A 21300-nucleotide genomic window follows, 5' to 3' on the forward strand; every position below is an offset into this window, starting at 1 on the left:
TCCCTAGAGGGGTTCAAGGCCAGGCTGGATGAGGCTTTGGGCAACCTGGGCTGGTGGGAGGGGTCCCTGCCCATGGCAGGGGTGGGACTCGATGACCTCTAAGGTCCTTTCCAGCCCAAACCATTCTATGATTCCATTATATGATTTGGTGGAATTTTCTTCCCCTCCCCCAGCAAATTACCCTGATCTGGGGGCCAAGACACCCAATCTCAGACTGGCATGCCAGGCTAGTTGAGGTTTTTCAGGTCCTCCAGAATCAACACAGGTATTTTCTGCTTCTTGCTTTGAAGGAGCCAAAGAAGAAGGATATGAAAATTTGTCCCTTTTTTCCCCCCTCTGGCCACTGTCACAAAAGGACCAGTTCAGCAGCATGAGTGCCCGGTGCCATCTTAGACACATGAGGAACACCCCTGCAAGGCTGCCAGATGTGACATGGGACCTAGAGGAGACCGTCCCCATCTGGAGCAGCAGCACAAGGTCAGGGACACACAAGGCTGCCTGAAAGAGCAATACATCACTCCCAAAGTGCCCTTCTTAACTTTGTGGTGCCAGCAGATTGCTTGCTGAAGTAATACAAAGATTTTATTGGCAAACTTCTCAGATGATATGCAGATGGCCAACATATGGCTAAGTTCCTCTCCCACCTCTCCCAGAAGAAAAAGGAGGCTTCAGTCATTGCTGCAAGGTTCTTCAGCAAAACAACAACAACAAAAAAAAACACATTATAATTGCTGCATGACATATGCACATGTATTTCTATCCAGGAAATCCTTTGAGATGAAATCCTGACCTGAAATATGGGAGCCCTAAAATGGCTGTAATAGTGTCATGACACAACTGACATGTGGCATTCATTTAACACATACAACGGCAGGAAAAGACAAAAATATACCCTCCCTAGAGATCCAGTTCAGGCCCCTTTGAATACATGGAAATTTTCTATTGACTTTAGCATACTTTAATAAACACCTTCATCGCTCGCTCTGTACCAGCCCATGGATATAGCCAGTAACAGAGTTCTTGTGATACCCTCACTAGTTTTGGCAGTTTCCTCAGCTAAAATGTCATTCGTGATCTCACAGGCGCTTCCCTTCACTCTGCAGAGCTGCCTCAAACAGGTAAACGACAGCATTATACGACTTGTAACAGGAATAGCCAGAAACCCACCATGAGAACATACAGCCTCACACTTCCTTGTGTTCCATAAGAAACAAGGGTGGCATTTAAAAAACAAAACAAAATTTAAATTCATTAAAGCCTAATGGTCTTTCAGCTAGTGAATTCTAGAGCTATAATTCCTTAAGTCTTCTTTAAGTCTTCAGCTAGATTCTTTAAGTCTTCTAGAATGGAAATGGGAGCAATGTATTTAAAGTAATTCAACAAGGGGTCCCTCACTCTGAAAAAGCCTCGCAAATAGCTAGCAGAGGCAGACCACTTTCATTGAGAAGGTTTCAGTATTTAAAAGACCTCCTTGCTATAAAGCTGTGATTCAACTCATAATAATTTCTCCATTTGGGAAGCAAACATTTGGAGATGGTTTACCTCCCTTTATTATCTTCAACTTGTTCAACATCCCTCCATCACTACCCGCTTTCTTCCACGCACAAGGGTTGGGTGAGAGATGATGTTCTTTATCTACAAAACAACATCTTGGTGGCAGGCCAGGCAAAGGCCTGCACTGCCAAGAGGGGTCAAAATGAGTTTGTATCCAGTTGTTAATAAAACACACAGAGGAAACAAGTTTTGGAGGGGAGGAAAAACAGGACCACGAAATGTTTGCTCCAAGTGGAAATCAAGTTAATGCAAAGGAGATACCCACAATAAGCACCGGCTCAGAAGAAAAAAAAAAAAATCTGTGTGCGTCATCTTGATTACTAAACATTTAAAGGTGCTTCCAACATCTGCGATCCTGCAACTAAGATGCTGATCATTTTACTGCTCAAATGCTGCTGTTCCATCAGGAAAAGGGAGCACATGCCTACAAACGAGGCCCATTTAGTATTCCCTTACAGAAATGATTTCCCAGTTGATGAAGCCAAAACCAGAGCTCTACAGAAAAGTAACAAGTTTGCCGCAAGTGTCTCTGGACTCTACAGATGGAACCAGAAGTAAAAACTTTGCTATAGACTTTCTAAGTATCCTGAAGAGTTTAATCTCTCTGCTAAGGAATTTCAGGGAGTCAGACAAGCAGAAGGGATGTCAGTCCCATACAGGTCAGAAGGATGCTGCAGAACCTTAAACCCTTTTTGTTTTCATCCTATTAACTTCTGGAAGTATTTTTCCATAGGATTTTTTTTTCTTCTTCTTCTTCTTTAAGTGTTTTGTTTCCTTTTGCTTCTTCCAAGTTGACATGCAAACCACAAACACTCATGAAGTGAGTGATTTTAAAAAAGAAAAAATAATTGCAATTTATACTTCTTGTAATTGTGCAAAGTTGTCCATTGGCAAACAATGCTTCTGCAAAAACTACTGAGGCTTTACAGTGCACATTTACTACATTTTGATTTATCTTCACAAAAAAGCCCCAAAGGCTAAAAACCACAATTGGCTTCTGAGAAACTTCGTATCATATTCAAGACGACCCACTGCTACAAAAACCAGCTCAGTCATGAATCACAGAGCCATCAGTGGAACATTCATTTACCCACCCTTTGTTCTCCGCTCGCAGTGATCCCTGTTTCCTAAGGCTATCTGTGTGCCTCCATCAGTCTCCATTCCACAGAATATCTAGCTGTGCAAAAAAAAAAAAAAAAAGAGCAGGACCTAGCAAGACTGTATTGCACACCAGCTGCTTTTTAAAAATCATGGAGATGAGACGAGTGTATCTGGTTGAGATAAAGAGAGGAAAATGTCCAGCCGGTACTCCCTTCTCACTTCCAACTCAACAGTGGAGGGAAAACTGGGGCAAGAGTTGCCATATTTAAAAGAGAATAGTATTTTCACTGGTACCAATAAGGAAAGCACTAACAGCAAATGAATCTGAAAGACATTTGAGGAACATGTGATTACTCTTCTTGGCCAAATCAGAGACCTGTCTGAAGACCAGGAGTACAATTCTTCATCATTAATTTCACTGAACTGCCAGGTTCCATCAGTTCACAGGGCAGACTGCCCAAGAAGCCGGTGCTCACGGCCATCCTGGGACAGCCCAACCACACGAAAGGCAGGGGGACGGTGGAAACTGCTGAAAGTGTTAAAGAACAAACCAAAATTGGACAGAGCATTAAACAAGAATTTTTCCTAGTGTGGTAACCAGGTCTGGTTTAGTGCTACTTTATTACTGGTGGTTTTTTTCCCTGATCTACTTAAAAACCAGGAATGGCTAAATTTGAGGAACAGCTATTAACTAGACTGGACTCAGGCACTTCCCAGTTCTCAGCCAGGGGTTGCCAGTATTTGAGGATAGGGAGCCGGGGGGGAAAGCTGTAAATCTGAGTCAATTCCTATTTTATGAAAAAGAGCACACACCACCTCTCCACAGTCCTCTGACATACTGCACATGCTTTCCCAAACTGTACCTCATTTGCGTACACTTGGAAATCTCATTTTTGCCTTTCAAAATGAGCCCGCAGACAAGATCCAGGGAAGAGGCCAATGAACTGGAAGGCAGGGCTGCCCTAAGGTTTGCTCCATTTGTTCGGTCTGGTTGAGGACATGAGCCCAACAAATCATAGAATCATTAAGGTTGGACAAGACCTCAAGGATCATCAAGTCCAACCGTCAACCCAACACCACCCAACCCACTAACCCATGTCCCCAAGCACCACATCGACACGTTTCTTGACCCCCTCCAGGGATGGTGACTCCACCACTGCCCTGGGCAGCCTGTTCCAATGTCTGATCACTCTTGCAGTGAAGAAATTTTTTCTAATATCCAGCCTAAAGCTCCCCTGATGCAACTCGAGACCATTGTCCTCTTCTCCTATCACTTGTTCCTTTAGAGCAGAGCCCAGCACCCCCCTCACTGCCCCCTCCTTTCAGGCAGTTGTAGAGAGTGATGAGGTCTCCTCTCAGCCTCCTCTTCTCCAGACTAAACACCCCCAGCTCCCTCAGCTGCTCCTCATCAGACCTGTGCTCCAGACCCTTCACCAGCTTCGTTGCCCTTCTCTGGACCTGCTCCAGCCCCTCCATGTCCTTCTTGTACTGAGGGTCCAAAACTGTGCCAGGAGAGCCTCCGCATGGCACCTTCCACAGAGAACACATGCAAGTGGACAGTGAAGTTTATCATCCTGCTTACACCAGACCTGTTGATTTTCACAAATTCGAGCATGAAACTTGCACTTCTTCCCACTTCACGCTCTGATGGGAAGGTCCCTATATTTGCAATATGGTGCAATGACCTGTCTCCTCCTCCTTAGGATCCCATGTGTCAGATGCAGAGAGCCTGCGGGTCACAGCTCACCCGGTCTACGGGACATCTGCTGTCCAGAGTTACACAAGTGAGAAAAGCCATAGCCATAAGACTGTCATATGACTCACCATGCCAGATGGTGGACACTGTATGAGCTGATGCACAGGGTTTCAGCGCTGACGAGGGGGCACTCGCAAACCTCAATACCTACAGATGCTGGGTTCTCGGATGCTATTGTTCTTCATCCATTATCTCCTGCCAAAAACACTGTAAGGTAATCACAGTGGGACTGACAGTATTTAGGGAATCAAGATGCTCGACCTCAGGCTACACTGAAAACTGGATTCCAGTAGATCAAAAAAAAAAAAAAAGTGCAAACAGCTAAAAAATTAGTTGCAAATGATTTAGTGAAACTCAGTGAGAGCAGATGTGCTCTTACCAATAACAAGCAAGCAATAATGTCATTTCATAGAATCATTTAGGTTGGAAACGACCCTTAAAATCATCAAGTCCAACCACTGCCAAGGCCACCGCTAAACCATGTCCCGAAGCACCTCATCTACACGTCTTTTAATCACCTCCAGGGATAGTGACAACCGCTGCCCTGGGCAGCCTGCTCCAGTGCTTGAGAAGTCTTTCAGTGAACAAACATTTCCAAATATCCCATCTAAACCTCCCCTGGTGCAATTTGAGGCTGTTTCCTCCCACCCTATCACCTGTCACTTGGGGAAGAGACCGACCCCCACCTGGCTACAGCCTCCTGCCAGGCAGCTGTAGGGAGCGATGAGGTCTCCCCTCAGCCTCCTTTTCTCCAGACTAAACAACCCCAGTGCCCTCAGCTGCTCCTCATCAGACCTGTTCTCCAGACCCTTCACCAGTTTCATTGCTCTTCTTTGGACATGCTCCAGCCCCTCAGTGTCTTTCTTGTAATGAGGGGCCCAAAACTGAACATTTGAGGCGCAGCCTCACCAGTACAGGGGGATGATCACTGCCCTGGTCCTGCTGGCCACACTGTTTCTGATACAAGCCAGGATGCTGTTGGCCTTCTTGGCCACCTGGGCACACTTCCTTCAATATAGATTGGACACCTGTTGAGAAATTAGCAGGGAGTCAGGACATGAGACAACAATATGTATTTTTTAAAGGAAATCAGCTCTACACCAAAGGTCAGGTTTCAAAGTCGTCCATCCATTCTAGAAAGCTTCTGAAATGGAAGCAAAATCTGCATATTCTACTGTAAAGGTTATTCAAAAATTGCTCTTGAGGAAGAGTTCAAACTAAAGCAACCCATGAGTTTGTCCAAAGTACAGCTCATACCATAGCAAGAGGTAAGATGACTCCATTTAGGAAGAGGCTGCTAAGCTACAGTGCACAATAACAGCTAGACAAAAATATCAAACACCCCCTTGCAGCAACGCTGCCATTTCACACACCATGCTGTTGACAGGTGCTGGGCACAGCATTTCTTCCGCAGGCAGCACTAAACCACAACTGAACTGCAGGGAGCAGGAGGGAGGAACAGAAATTCTGCCAATGGTTTTATTAGGGTCTGTGTTTGATCTAGTCCTCTTCAACCAACAAAAGAGAAGATCTAGCAGAATGTACTCCAAATATAAATTTTCTGTTTTATCAACTCAAACCATGTTCCAAGTCAAATTCTCACATTGTTAACTTGCTCAAATTGCTATATTTTCAGCAGCCAATCAGTTTTTCATGAGTTTATTCAATGAAAGAGCTGTGCTAGGAAGTTACTAGACACTTGTTCTTTCTCACAGCGATGTTTTAGTGCCCTGGCCCAGGGCCATGCAAAGCACAGCAGATGTTTCAGAGCTGGTCAAGCTGCTGGTGTCTGGACACTTCCGACATGTCTATGGAATCACTACTTCATGTGCTCAAAGCTTCCGGAGTTTGAACAAGGGCTAAGCAATATGAATTTATGTTGGGCTCTCCAGGCATAGTTTTGCACACAGAATCTCACTAGAAATATTTTTGGAAACTCAGGAGTTGCTGGCCCTGAGTCAAATGTTTACCAGACTTCCCAAGGGCTCCAAAAACCAGGAAACACAAGACCTCAAGTCTTCCGAGGAAAACCAAATCTATATAAATATATACACACAGCTTTCTCTACACATTAAACACACAAATTCTGCAAGCAATCTGTAATGAACGTAAACAGGAACATGGTAGAAAAAAAAGTCCTGACCCACCACCCAACATACAAAATGAGAACAAAGCACCATTAACACAGAACCACTGGTTGTTAGGCCCCCCTCAAAAACACTCTTGACAAATCTTCACCCCAAAAAACATATTTCAAGCAAAAAAGCACCCTGCTATCATTAACAGTGTACACTGATCAGCCAACGGAATATGTATTTTAGATAAATTCAGGGTGTCAGCAAGCCCTTTCATCTTAACTTCTGTGAGACTGCAATTCTTTGAGAATTGAGTCAAAAAGTTTCTGGGTTAAGTATCAGAGGACAGACCAACTCAGGTGGCACTGTGGAGGGCATCTGACAAAACCACCTGGCCACAACAGGAGGGAGATGAAAATTTCTTTAGATAGTTGAAAAAAAACCCAAAAAACAAAACAACCTTTTGACAGCAAACCCTGGCAGATAATCTCAGCCACTCTGGCACCTCCCGGAAGGGCAGCAGGCTTGTGCACAAGCAATACAGATTTATGGAGACCATCGAGGCAAGTTTCTTGACACAGGTGGTCAATGAGCCAACTAAGAGAGACTCAAAAAAAAAACCCCAAACAAAACTATTCAACAATGGAAAGGTGAAGGCAGCTTTTCCTCCAGAGACTGTGAAGATTAAGGTCCTTGACGGCCCATGCAGTAAAGCAGACAAACTTTATCCAGAGCTGCACCAACAAAAGTGGAGACCGCAGGTCAAGAGAAGGGATCCTTCTCTTGAAGGATGGCACTTTTTTAAAGATACCTGCATCCTGTTTTGGCTCCCCAGTATGATGACAACATTGACATACCTGAGAGCATCCATCTCAGTACAGAGAGTCACCAAGATGACCAGGGGACTGACGTATAGGATGCACAAAGAGCGTAAGACCCAGGTTTATTCAACCTGGAGAAGGTGAATTTATTGCTGCCTATGATGACCTAATGCAAGCATGTAGTGAAGATGGAGCCAGACCCTTCTCAGAGCGCAGAGGGATAAAACTGAGAAGCAATGAGCACAGGCTGCAACACAGGAAATTCCAGTTTAATGTACAGAAAAATATTTTCATCTAGAGGGTGATCAAATACTGGGAAACAAGCCTAAGGAAGTTATATGATCTCTGTCCACGGAGACAATTGCATGTCACCTGGATGAGCTGATCTCCAACCTCACCTAATTGGCCCTGGTATGAGGACAGGGATGAACCAGAGACTTCCAGGTGCACCCCCCCCAACTAAATTATCCTATGAATCCATGATCCAAGTCTAACAGTAGAATTACAACCATGTACTTCAGGTTGTTCAGCTGAGAAACGAGTTTAGAGAAACCAAAGCCCAGCTACAGGAAACTAATGAAGAATAAGGGCAGCACCCAGTCCTTGTTTTCCTATTGCATTTGTTCTTCTACAATGACATTTTCTATCATCATTACTCTCTGCCACACACAGCTATGCACGACACGCAGTCACCATCACCTGTATTTAGATGTGTACTACAACTGCGTGTACCTGTGTGGAGCTCAGTGTTTATATAAGTTTAAAGGATAATCCCCTTTGGGATTTATGAGGCACAAATTCGGTTAAAATTGGTGCTTTTTAGAGGTCAATGCAAAACAAGAATGGAGAGAGCTGCATATTGAGCAACACCTTGTTTACTCATTCCTTTTTCCCCTCCTTTAGCATTCCACACTCTTCACCACCTGTTTTACTTGCTCACTGACACCACACCTCATGCTTGGACATGAATCTCATAGCACTTCAAGCATGTTTTACCATCATACCAAACCCTTCACCTTCTTACATCCAGAAACAGAGGCGGCCTGCTGTATAATGTTGACTGAAGAGGACAGTGGCAGGAGAGAACTCCCATGACATAGATGGAGATCTGTGTGAGCAGAGGGGAAGAGTGTTTTTCCTATAAGATTCAGCCCTTCAAATATTTAAATAACCTGAGGAACATGTTTTCCCAACTCCAATGTATGATGCAGGCTAGCCACAGCACTAGCTTTTGCCTTGAGGAAACCCCATGTGGATACATTAAGTACTTTCAGTAAATGAAGGATCACACAAAAGTAAACAAATCCATGGCAAAACCCAAAGCATCTCACTGTACAAAACAAGTCAGGCCACAGTCAGATATTTAATAAAAGCACTTTGAGTCAGTGACAAACAAGATACAGCAGATGTGACAACTCAGAAGAATCAAGTTGGGGGGTAGAAGTGTGCTGCTGGTGTTTTCAGAGGATCAAACAAGGTCTATAAACCTAACCAGCCCCTCAGTGAGTTCTCAGCCGCTCACAACACACTAGAAGGCTGCTAAAAAAAAGTCACTCTTGCCTCACCCCTCCTCAAGTTGGTATGGAAGAAGCATAGAAGGGTCTCTGTTCTGACCAAAACTCATGGAGTAAATTAACCCAGAAAAAAAAAACTCCAGCTCTAATCTCAAGATCCCAAGTAGGAGATTAAGCTGATTTTACAGGAAGGAGATCAAACAACCTATACTCCTCCCTACTTCTTCCAGTTTCAAAACATGCACTCCAGCTAGTGCACCTTTGTGGAAAGAAGCCTGACACTGACAGCCTCCTAACAGGATTCATGTCATTTGAGCAGGGCATGGCAGAAAGCATCTCCCCGTAGAAACCATTCCCCATGTTACTGGTTAGTCTGTTCAAAGAGGCTGTCAGTCACGTTTGACAAGATTATGCATTTTCATTTAGCAATCTTCTGTCCTGCTCCCCTTACTGGGACATTAGGAGACAATAAAGGGTGCATAGGATCCTTTTCACCGTGACATTAGCTAAGTAACCAATTCTAATTCCAAGAGTCAGAGTGATCCTCTTTCACTAACAAATAAGGCCCTGAAGCTCCCTTGGTAAGAGGAGGGGTTCTGCAGCACAGAGGAGCATGGCAAACACAAGAGCTTTGGAAGGTTCTGTCCCTGCACTTTGGTCTTTGGGTAGTGCCACCTGCTCAGTATCTGTAGTGGTCTGGCTTGAACGGCCCATCTCTGGATAAGCCGAGGTATTTGGCCTGCTTGTCACTCAGCTTTGTCAGCTTCACACATAGTTTATCCAGATGAGCAGCAGCCACAGCTTCATCCAGCTGGAAAACAAAATATTGAGACAAGAATATTACCAGAACAGAGTCATATTAGTTCAGGAAGTCACAGTCAATAGTGAGAAATGAATACATGAAAACCAACAGCAGCCCCAAGGAGGACTTAGACCGAAACAGATTACCAGTCAGAAAGCTCTTTTCCTGCCAATATACCTCATCTGCTTGAGCACAGAGGCATCTGCTTTAAGCACAGAACTGCACTCAGACGGAAAAGCTCCATGCTTTTGAGTGAAGCTTAAGTGAGTCTGACACCTTTATATAATCAAGCCCATTTCAATCTCATTTACACATTCACATCCATCCAACAAGTAAAGAACAGAGATCAAACTATTCAGAGATAAGAATATCCAGCTTGGTAGAATGGTAAAGCCTCAGTCATGTTTCCGCTACAAAAACACCTGGACATACTAGACCACCATCTCACAATTTTAGATTAAGTTCTAATACTGGAAAAAAAATATTTCCCACTCGAAGGGAGTGTAGTATTAACCAACTACTCTGAAGTAATCCCATTGTAATGAACCAGGTAGAAAGAAAGCTACATTTAGTACAGAGTGTAAGTTCACTGCAGCTCAACCTGCTCACAGTAGAATTGCCAACATCTCTTAAGAATATGGAACCGCCAACATCTCTTGAGAACCATTACAGCGAAAGATGCACAAGACAAAACTAAAAACATAAGACAAAGTGGTTGAAGAATGTGGAAGTGAACCATGAAAGCTTCCGAACGCTACAAAAGAGTCAGGAAAATCACAAAGAAAGAAAAACTAACTGGAAGGACTGTGTTTAGAAGGGAAACAAGTATTTACACTTAGTAGACCTTTCCAGGGAAAAAAAAGAGGGTTAGAAATTGAATGCATATCTGGTTGACTCCACTGAAATGTCAAGATCCAATAGGTGCATTTCCAGCAAGTTTAAGACAGATTACATCCACTTGAAAAGGAGCAAAGTCCCTGACATTTCCCAGATCAGGTTCTCAGACTGCAGCAGAGATAAGTTGTTTCACAGTTGCTCCAGCTTGGGGACTTCAAAATTTAGACAAAAAGGTAGAAATTTAGACAGAGGTAAGCTGACATTCTTACCTTAAAATCAGATATCTGAGCATAAGGATGGATGGATTTGGGGATTTGGTGCCAACAACACACAAACAGTTTGCCTAGACTTTCCGGAACACGCATTGCAGAAAAGAGATACTCTTGCACTCAAAGAAAGTGCAATGTAATTGCAATTACTTGGTCATTCTCAAATTTTACATTTGGATATCAAAGCTACTACACAGAATAAGGAAAGATACTAGCCAGAAATCTATCAGAGAAAGCTCTTCTGCCCATCTTTTTTTGGTTCTGGCAAGGTGACTGCTTTACTCTTTGAATTTCTCTATGGAACACAGAGGGTAAAAAAAGCATTTCGTCACACTACACGAACCTGAAAAGATCACTGCCATATGCTCCATTAACATGCAGCTCTAAGTAACTGATCTGGGCATTACTCATAATTTACATTTCAAGTATGCTCACCAAAAATTGTTATTCAGGAAGAGGATGATGCCACATTTTATTAGCAACACTGAACTATCATTTTTGAGAGAACTGCCAACAAAACTTTTCTTTTGAAGATGATTATCTGTCAGCTTCCTGATCAATCCCTACATCCTATATCTAGTATGTTTTGCTTGATCATTAATGGTTTTGGAAGCTTAAGACCTTCAGCAAACACTTCATAAGCAAGCCCAAACATACATATTCTACTTCCCAAATGAAAAGTATTTTCACATTTAGTCTCACACCTGGTTGCATTCCAAAAGTAGTGGGATTTAACTCCAGCATCTTTTTCAGTGATCATCTCAAATTTTCAGGCTTGTTTTGGAAAATTAAAACCAGATGAGTTTTATTAAAGGAATTTGTGAGTTGACATGACCATATTTTTCTGAGAACAAAGAATGCAGCAGAGGTAAGTTTAAAGGGGAACCCAAGGGAATCTGTCATGAATATCTCGTGAAGCTATTAGGACCAGACTGTGATAAACTCTGCTCACATCAAATGGGACCCAAACTCATAAAAGTGACTCCTAGTTTCACTCCAGCTTCAACTCTGCCCCACTAGACTTTGCCGCTGGATAGGCATGTGAAAGCTTGCTGTGAATGCTGACATTCAGCCGAAGGAACAAGGTGGCTGGGAGAAGCTCCCTGCCTACCCTGAGGCAGCACAGGGCTTCCCAGCACCTTAGAGAAGAGCCCCAGGTCAAACCAAAGAGTGACTGTATGTTCCTATTGCATGGGACAGACAAGACTGCGTTCTGTACAACAGGTTAGCCACAAAAAACAGCCCACTTCAGACTCAGCATGACCAAAGCCAAGCACTCACTGAGGGACAGAATGCAATGACAACAACATTCAGTAGGAAAATGAACTCAAGCACAAACGAAACAAATCTATGCAATGACATCCAGAGCTGGCTTCCTTACAAGCCTGCATCTTTCTGCTATTCTAACTCACCTTCTTTGGCAGAAAATGGACTCCGACCGAGTATTTGTCACTGTTGGTCCACAGCTCAATCTGTGCCAGCACCTGGTTGGTGAAGGAGTTGCTCATAACAAAGCTCGGGTGGCCCATGGCACAGCCCAGGTTGACCAGTCGGCCCTCCGCTAGCAGTATAATATGACGACCATTCCTCAGCGTATAGCGATCCACCTGGGTGGGAAAAAGCAGTGCGATGTCAGGGTAAAGAGAGCATTTTAAATCATGCAGTGCTTGGTGGGCTTTCTTCCCACATCAACAATTCATCAGTGGGCTTGCAACACGGACTTTGATTCCCATTGAGACACCCCTCCCTCAATTCCCAGCCCGTGTTTGCAAAGCCTCTAGCTGTTTAGGACTTCACACAACATCTTAGCATCTGCTTCATATTTAACCAGTTATCCAGTTCTTCTGGTTTTCCCACATGCACGCTGTGTCAGATGGCTGGGGCAGGGAGCTTGCTGCTGGCAGGAAAATGCAGCTCATCTATGCCTCATTGTAACAACTGCTGTGGAGAGGCAGGAGGGAAGGAACACCTCTGCATCCAGCAGTCCAGAGCCTTCGCATCTAACACAGGGGTAAGAGCCCGAGTCCTCAGCCTGCTGAAACTATTCCCTGTAGCTCCCCCCCCAATTCTGTGAGGCCAATAAACAGCTGTCCTGGCCTCTGGTGCACCCTCCTTTGCTCTCAGGGGGCCGAAGACATGGTCTTCCACTCAGACACTCCACTTGACTGTCCCCAAGCTATGCTGGGGACAACAGGACTCCACACACAGAATCTCAGATGGGCTGAGGAGACATCTTCAGCTATACGAGTTCCATACATTTCAGAAGATAACATCACTTAATATGTTCCTCAACTGGCTGAGTCAGATTGGGCTCCTGCACTGTTAAAGTTAACTCTGCTTCTCCTTTCCAACAGTCGCCAGCTCTTCTCTCCCCTGCCTTCAGCCCTGCAAGGTTATAATATTAAAGCCCAGAATGAAACACCAATATGGCCTACAAATTACAAGAATATTCAATATTCACTGGTATTTGTTGCTCATGTCACACCACGCACGTGGGAGTAGAGCAAACCTTTGGAAAGGCTTAAAAGATAACCAATGACTAACTTTGACAAAGGTAAATGCTTTAGACAAGCCCATTTACCTTGCGCTCATCTTACTTATCTCAGTACAGCAACTGTGAAAGCCCTAAAAGGGTCCCTACCCACAGCTGGATTTACACTTTGAGTCTCAAAAGTTATTTAATATGAAGCAAAACACACACCACTTTCAGTTTTATTCTTGAAGCTTTGACCTGTAAGTTAAAAGCCATGTGAGATGAAGCTTTAATTGCAGCAATACCATCTTCTAGAAAAACATCTTTGTGCAGGTCCTTTGCAGAGATGCAGTAAGTAAACCAACAGAAACCGTTTTATTAGAACAGTTGCTTTGCCTTCAGAGCAGGTCTGTGCCTCCACCCATCCTCCCAAGCTACGCTTCAATCGCAGCACTGTTCTCTGCACCTTGGGTTCATGTAGCAGATTATTATGTTTTCAGCACAACACATGCAGACAGTAGCCACCTCAAACAGAAGCCCTTAATAACATCCTTAATTTCTCCTGGCCAAGAGCAGTACAACAAGGTCTGTACAGCAAAGTTAGTAGGAATCCTCTACACTGAGCATTTCCAGTATTTCTTACGGATGCTGATTCTCCATTGTGGACCAACAGTGACAGTGCTCAGTCCACCTAAAAAAATACTACGCGAGCTATCACAAGACTATGGGCAGGAGTAATGAAATGAAGGAAGAAGCCAGAAAGCAGAACACTAAACACTCTGAGAAAGGAAGAAGCCAGAAAGCAGAACACTAAACACTCTGAGAACAGCTACAACTTTCCTTATATTAAACACATTCACAGATTAAACTACTACCAGGTAGCAGTTAAATAGCTTTTCGGTTTTGAAATCTGAATTGGATTGTTTAGGTGTCAACACATTATGTCCATATAATATCCACACAATCTGCACCTGGACAGCTGCTGGCTTGTGCACGGAATCACATACCTTCGGCAATCTGCTGACATGACTTATTCAATACACAGGGTAACGCAGAAAATGCAAATTAATGTATTTGCACAGAAATAAATACCAAACAGCAGTGGCATCAGCAGAGGCTTAAATCAGTACTGTAGAAACATCTCATCTATGGGCAGGTAAACAGGTGATTCCTAAGTCCAAGAAATTGCTACAGAAGTAGAATTCAAGTTACACAAACATTAAGTTCATCTCCACACTTATAAAAATGCCTCCTCCTTTTCCCCATCAGCATTTAGCTGGACTTTCTGGCTGCTTTGCACTTCCCTCCACATCATGATACATGAAAAAAACTATTTTCAGAGCCCAAGTTCATTGAACCCACCCTGACCTTTCCTTCTCTCCAGAGTTGAGCTTGTGCTACACATGAGTCTCTAACACCAGAACACAGCTGAGCAGGACTGCCTTGCAAACCCATATTCAGAACCACCTGCCAGCTTTTCAGTAATCTAATTTCCTCCTTAACTGCACTTTGAAAGCAACAGATGAGTCAGAAAGGCACAATAAGACATTTTCCTTTCCCAAGGATTAAACATTTCTTATACCGGCTTACTACTTGTAAATGGAGACCACATGATACTGAAAACTACTTCCACAGTTACTCAGGACCTCTATCTGAAGTCTAGCAACCCTCAGCTCTGGTATTAATCCCCTGATCAAGAGACAAATGTCTTCTAGAAGGTCTGAGATTTTTGCTCTTGTACTATACTCCCCCTCCCTGCTACAGGATATAGGAAAAAGCTGCCAGGTCTCAGTAAAAATGTGAATTTTTAAAGAGCTAGTACTTGACATTATAAAACATAGGATACCTCACCCAGAACACTGATGTGAAAACAAGAACATTGATGTGAAAACAATGTGTTCTTCTAAGGACAAGTGCAAGATCTCAAACCTTTAACACAGGGCTGACTTCCCCTTGAGCCCAAACAAGACTGGGGACAAGATGACCATGTAAGATGACCCTTCGATGAATGTGAGCAACAAAACCAAGAAACCAGAAACAGCCTAAGCAGCAAACTGATAATTTCCTTCCCAGATTGTAGTCTACGAGCAATTCTATCAATTACTGTAATGACTCATCATTGCTGCCCTGCGAAAGGTCCCAACACATTCATACAAATTCCCATGTAGGTGGTGAGGGACAGAAGCTGCAGGATACCTCCCAGGACCTCGTTTCTAAACCTAAAGTTAATGCATGTCCTGGAAGAGTTTGAAGCAGATTTCTACTCAATGCTTTGTAATCTGTTTCAAGCATGGAATTTGGGACTCTAAAGTCACATTTTGCCTCCCAGTCCTCCCTCTCTCCCTTTTGAAATTAGTAAATTTTTAGGATGCGTACTAGTCCACTCCTGCTCAATTGCCCACCCACCATGGCAATCAGGCACAGAGAATGAGAATGAAGAATAACGAAGGTTTTGCACAGCAGAACTTGTTCATGTAACACCTGCTCAGCAGGTACCTGCTTACCTTGGCATGCAGGTCTGAAGCCTTCAGGGACAAGAAATCTAAAACACAAAATGGAGCATGGGGTATACCACTAGCGCAGTGTAGCTACGTATAGCATTAAATACACCAACAACAGAGTCCAGCTGGAGATACAAGCCAGTTAACAGTGCTTCAGATTCACTGCTGGAAGTCAACAAAACCCAAGTACTAACCTGAGTCAAGGACCAGCTTTTCTTGGGCTTGGCAATGTACACATCTATAGGCCATCCTCACTTCGGTAAAGCTTCAGACATGTGGAACAGCCACGTAAGATTCAGATTTACCTCTGTGTACATCCCATCTCCAGTGGTAACCAGTAGATGGGTACAGAAAAGTACAGGAACAGCCCAAGGGTGAAGTGCTGTTTTCGCCAGAAAATCCTCTCAGCTTCAGCTATCTGTGCACCAAGCTGAGACAGAGGGCCACTCAGGGCTGCCAGAGACACCTTTTACAAACTCTAGCTAATGACTTTTATGCAGATGCACTTGTGGCAGCCACAGCATGCTGGGCAGCTATTTTCACAGCTTTTGCTCTGTGAGCAGGTATCTCCTTTCCATCACTGTGAACATCCTGCTTGAGACAGCAGCAGTTTACATAACAGATCAGAAAAATTCAGGGTAGGGGGCAGGTCTTCAGTATTAAACCATACCAACAACTTTGACCCTAATTCCATCTCTTCAAAAAAGGTTTTAACCAGAAACTTGTTGCTGATTTCATACCTTGGACTAGACCACATCTCACTGCACCTAGTACATCTGTAACATCCATACGGAGTATATAAAGAAAACAGGTCTACTACCTCTGCCAGCAGTGACACCATTTTTCACAGGGACTTTAAGAGCCACATCGAATGGCCACGTGCAGGTAGTTTGTACATTACCATATTAACACCCAAGTTAGCGTTCATTAGTTTTCGAGCAGTCCCAGTTCTAGTTTTAAAACATGAGCAATCGGAAAGCAAGCAGCTAGCTGCAATCTCCTCCAGGACAACGTCTGTTGAGCAAAGTCAGCTCCACGGTAAGGTCAAGGGCAAGAACAGGCTCAAATGTAGCGAGACCGTGAGAGTATAACTCCATACCTAGTTGAGCCCATGTAGAGCGTCCCAACAGCAAACAGGATACTGAAACAACTCTCGCAACCGCCTAGTAAGAGTTTAATGTGGGTGGCAAATAAGCCACAGGGGAGTTATGAAAATTGGAAGGGCAGATTGAGATCTACTAAGACATATGCTTGGGTGCTGTGTTTTTAAAAAAGTAGAAAGGATTCTGTCCCAGAATCCTATCAGCAAGCACAATCCCTCTTTAAAGGTAACTAGAAGTCTCATGCCAAGTCACACAAAGCCTGGTTTGCTTTATGTGATGCTCTCCCTCATTGCTGGTGTTACAAAACAGTTTTGATTCAGTTTTGTTTCTCTGCTTTAGACACAACTGAAAAGCTGAAATTTTTAGATCTCTGTTTTCCTGTGTAGCTACTGCCATAGCTTGAAGTAAACACATGGTGGGAATGCAAGCTGAGCAAGGATAAAACATCTCGCCTTGTCTGCCCACACACAGACTTCTGCTCTACACAGGTTCCTAAAATGAAGCCACTAAGTCTGGAAGAGAAGTCTGAGTTTGGCAGAGCTCCAAATAGGCTTTCCTGAGGCTTCAAACTCCAAGCAAAAAAAAAAAAAATGCTTTGAAAACAACAAGATGTGATTTTTTTCAAATCGTGGCAGAATCCCAGAAGACATTTCCTTGAGATTCACTCTAATCCTGGCACCCTGCACTAGGACCAAGATTGTTCTGGTGCAGAACAGTACATGATCAAGCAGCTTCCCAGGAGGAAATTCATCAGATGAGCCACCAGGCAATCTATGGGCTCTGTTCTTAAGAAGTTTTATGTCCCTAGTGGTCTGTTCTGTACTCATCATCTATCCCAAACATCAAAGCTGACTTCCTGTATGGAATGAACTTGATGCAACCAATTATCTACACAACCACCACGAAGGGGTAGACTCCTGTTTGTCAAGGAAGTAGGAAGACGCATCCATACCAGGCACCTCTTGCCAGAGACCACGCTGTACACTTGGGCCCTGGCTTGAACCAATTCCTTTAATATCATCAACACAAGAATATGATGTACAGCTTGTTTCAGGTTAATTGGGGAAAAGCAGAGCAGAATCTCCATTCTGATCAGCTCAGAGCAACACTGGCTTCCAAGCAAGTTAGAAACAAAATACCTGAAGAGAAATACCTTCCTTTCTGGGAACAGACACTGAGTCTGTTGCTTCTTTCTAGCAGGAGAGCTTGTGCAAGGGCTGTCTCACCTGAGGTTTAACATTCACCGCCTCCACTGCATTTTCATTCAGCCACTTTGCATCCACTTCCACATCAAAATGGCCAATATTACACACTATGGCATCATCCTTCATCTGCTCAAAGTGCCTGCAAAAACAGAGTTATATCAAAAGTTAATGCACAAAAATTTTTTCTTCAGCACCAGAAGATGCTCTGGTCCATAACCCTGCTCAAGGAGAAATTAAAAGTGCCTGGCTCACTGACTGCATTTGACTCTCACAAGACATACAGGTCTAGTAATCTTCCAGGCATGTGAAGTCTGCTGGGAAACACTCTCAAGCTTCTAGGGAAGGACACTACCCAAGAACAAGATGTTTTTGGAGAGAAAATATTTTCCCAGTATGGAAAGTAAAACTATTTTGTTTAATTGGTCAAAACTGAAATACTTGCAGTTATTCTCTTTCCTACACAGGAGAAACTGTTTTCTTCATGACTTCAAAGTTTCCAGCAGTTTTATATCTCTGGAGACTAATGGCCTTATCTCCTCCCATGTCATCTGACCTTCAACAACATGTACAATCATAATGGCAAAGACTGGAATGAGTTTGTGTAGAGCGGAGGGGCTATAAACTGAGATCTAAGAAGAAATAACAAAAAACTGCAAAGCAGTTCATGGAGAACAGGCTAGTTTAAGACTGCTATGGGTACTCACAGATGGAATCACTTTCAACCTTTACCTATCTCCTTTTCTCTTCACATCAATCTGTCCTAACACAGGATTTAGCCCTGATGCTCTCATTCTTCAGAAGTCTGTCTATCCCTCTACACCTTTTGTTTCTCCATCATTACATGCTGTAAGACAGGAACAATTGCAATGTGGCAGTATCCAACAGAACTGAAAGACCAAAGCCCCGATTTCTCACTAAATTGATGCTAAATTCTGATGTTCACAAATGAGTGTGTGCTAACCCTCACCATACTGTTGACGAGTTATGCTTGTATATGTAAGAAAAAAATCTAACTGTACAGGTATGCCTTCACTAAAGCAAGTAGCTGGACCGTACCTGCCCTGAACAATGTCAGTACAGCCGGTGGTGGTAACAAAGATATTGCCCTCTTTGCAGGCCTCCTCCATGGTTGTAACTTCATAGCCTGAAAAGAGAAAAAGTTATTCCTCCACCCAACCACCATCACTTATTAAAAAATGGGCTACAATATTACAAGTAGAAAAGTCCAGAGAAAGAGTAAGAGAAGTCTGTGCCAACACCTGACCTATGGAGGATGCAAGGTAGTGGGCTTATTTGTCTTACTGAATACCAAAGTAGCACAAAAATATCTATCCTTCACCTGTTTCCATCTGTAGATCTATACATTCAACATCTTCCTCCATAGGTGTAGTACCTGGCACAGCACTCAGACTGGATTCAGAGGGCCAACTCTGAAAAGGCAAGTGCACCCACAACACCTGCAGCTTCCAGACAGGTACGACTAGAAATGGGACAAATTGGCACTAAGCAGCAGAGTTACGTGAGGCACCTGCAGAAGAGAAGGAGCACAGCTACGACAGCATGCCATGAGCACAGCTGGAGAGGCAGAGAGCACGGTGTTGCTCTCCAAAAACATCTTCTGAAGATAAGGCCGGTGTTCTATTGTGGAGATATTCTACCAAAGTCACGACCCTCACTGGAGGCTAGAGTTGCACAACTTGAAGATAACGGACCCATTCAAAACCAGGCCTCCAGCATTATGAAATGGGGGCCTTACCCCACTATGGTCTCTCCATCCTTGACTCCAAACATCTTCAAGGCCTGTGCTAATAAACTCCCTCCCTAACAATGAGGAAAGAATTGCTGCAGTTAAACTGGAGTCACCTCTACCTCAACATGAGGGAGCCAAAACCCACCAAAACCTTCCTGACCAACTATCATTTATTGCTCTATAGTGACATGCAGAGCACCCCCCCCTCCCCGATGCATTAACTTCTGCGCCTCCTTCAGTTCTCACCTTCCATGGCTGCCTGCAGCGCGTTGATGGGATCGATTTCAGTGATGATGACTCTGGCTCCAAAGCTCCGCAGGGCCTGAGCGCAGCCTTTGCCCACGTCGCCGTAACCTGCCACGACTGCGACTTTTCCAGCAATCATGACATCTGTAGCACGTTTGATGCCATCGATGAGGGACTCTCTGCAACCATAAAGGTTATCAAACTTGCTCTGAGGAAGAGAAAGGAGCAGTTTCAGAACAGATGAAAGTCACTCATGTAAAAATTCCTTAGAGAAACAAAATAGACTTATTTGCAAGTACTACAAACCAGGAGGCTGACAGCCAGCTAAATCCTTTAACCACAGTGAGGGATGGGAAGAAGATAACCTGGTTTGATGTTCTTATTTATCTAGTTTCAGTCTATGTAGTTATACCAGATACAGGCTTCAGCACACCCCTGGTGAAAAGGATTTCAAAGATACATTGTGTCATTCAACAATAAGGCTTGGACACGTTAAAAGTGGTAAAGCTAACCTGAATTTATCAAGTAAAAGCACAAACAATTCCAGCAGAGATGGGTCCGAGCTCCTTAACCAGATGTTCACCAGTTCTCTCTAGCTGTTTATCAGACAATGAACTGAATCAAGTGCCACAGGTAGGCAAAAACCACCAGCAGAATATCTGGCCAATTGGGTAGCACATACTCTTATCTTTGCAAGACAGAATGCACCCTGCAGAAACAGCAAGTTGCCTTCATTAACCATGAGAAATTGGTTCCTGCAGCCCAGGAAGATCAAAATTGCATCTTTCCCCCCGGAGCAGTTACACTAACATTGCCAGACCTCATCACTGCTCAGATCTAGAAAAATCCAGCAAGCAGCCTTTCACAATACCTATCACTGCAACCAAGAACCCCTGGATTTCATCTCCTAATGTCCCATCGCACAACATCCTTCCACTGCAACATTAACACATGAGCTTACCAGCCAGACCTCCAAATCAAAATTTCCCTGCTAAGTCAGATGTCAAACAGTACTCCACTTGAATATCTTTCTAAGCTCAGAAACACATACTGCTGTATTGATTTTTGGAATGTTCCTCCTTTTTCACCCTGGGCCCTTCATTTTGACCAGAAGGATGGACTGCATAAACAGATTTGGTTATCTGAAAAGTTAACAGAAGCCAAGGAATTTTAAAAAATCTGGCTACCAAAGCTGTGCTATGCTTCCCAAGGCAGGGGTGTAAAGAACTCACCATTCACAGCAAAATCCCAGTCTCAAAGCCTGCCCCATGCTTTCTACAACCTCAGGTCACC

At 43.7% G+C, this 21300-nt stretch overlaps 1 protein-coding gene across 1 annotated transcript in view; it reads right to left on the reverse strand.

Moving 5' to 3' along the window:
* Positions 1-9441: 9441 nt before the first annotated feature.
* Positions 9442-21300, reverse strand: part of AHCY (adenosylhomocysteinase) — a 13790-nt gene continuing 1931 nt past the window's right edge. Inside the window, exons 2-6 of the mRNA XM_010075365.1 lie at positions 20008-20215; positions 19068-19155; positions 18033-18150; positions 12142-12336; positions 9442-9632 (exon numbers count right to left, since the gene is read on the reverse strand). Coding sequence (XP_010073667.1) covers positions 9501-9632; positions 12142-12336; positions 18033-18150; positions 19068-19155; positions 20008-20215 — 741 coding nt within the window. The 3' untranslated portion in view covers positions 9442-9500. The remainder of the gene's footprint in view (positions 9633-12141; positions 12337-18032; positions 18151-19067; positions 19156-20007; positions 20216-21300) is intronic.

This window comes from Pterocles gutturalis, unplaced genomic scaffold (assembly GCF_000699245.1).
Source record: "Pterocles gutturalis isolate BGI_N339 unplaced genomic scaffold, ASM69924v1 scaffold36026, whole genome shotgun sequence".
In the NCBI taxonomy this organism is placed as follows: domain Eukaryota; kingdom Metazoa; phylum Chordata; class Aves; order Pterocliformes; family Pteroclidae; genus Pterocles; species Pterocles gutturalis.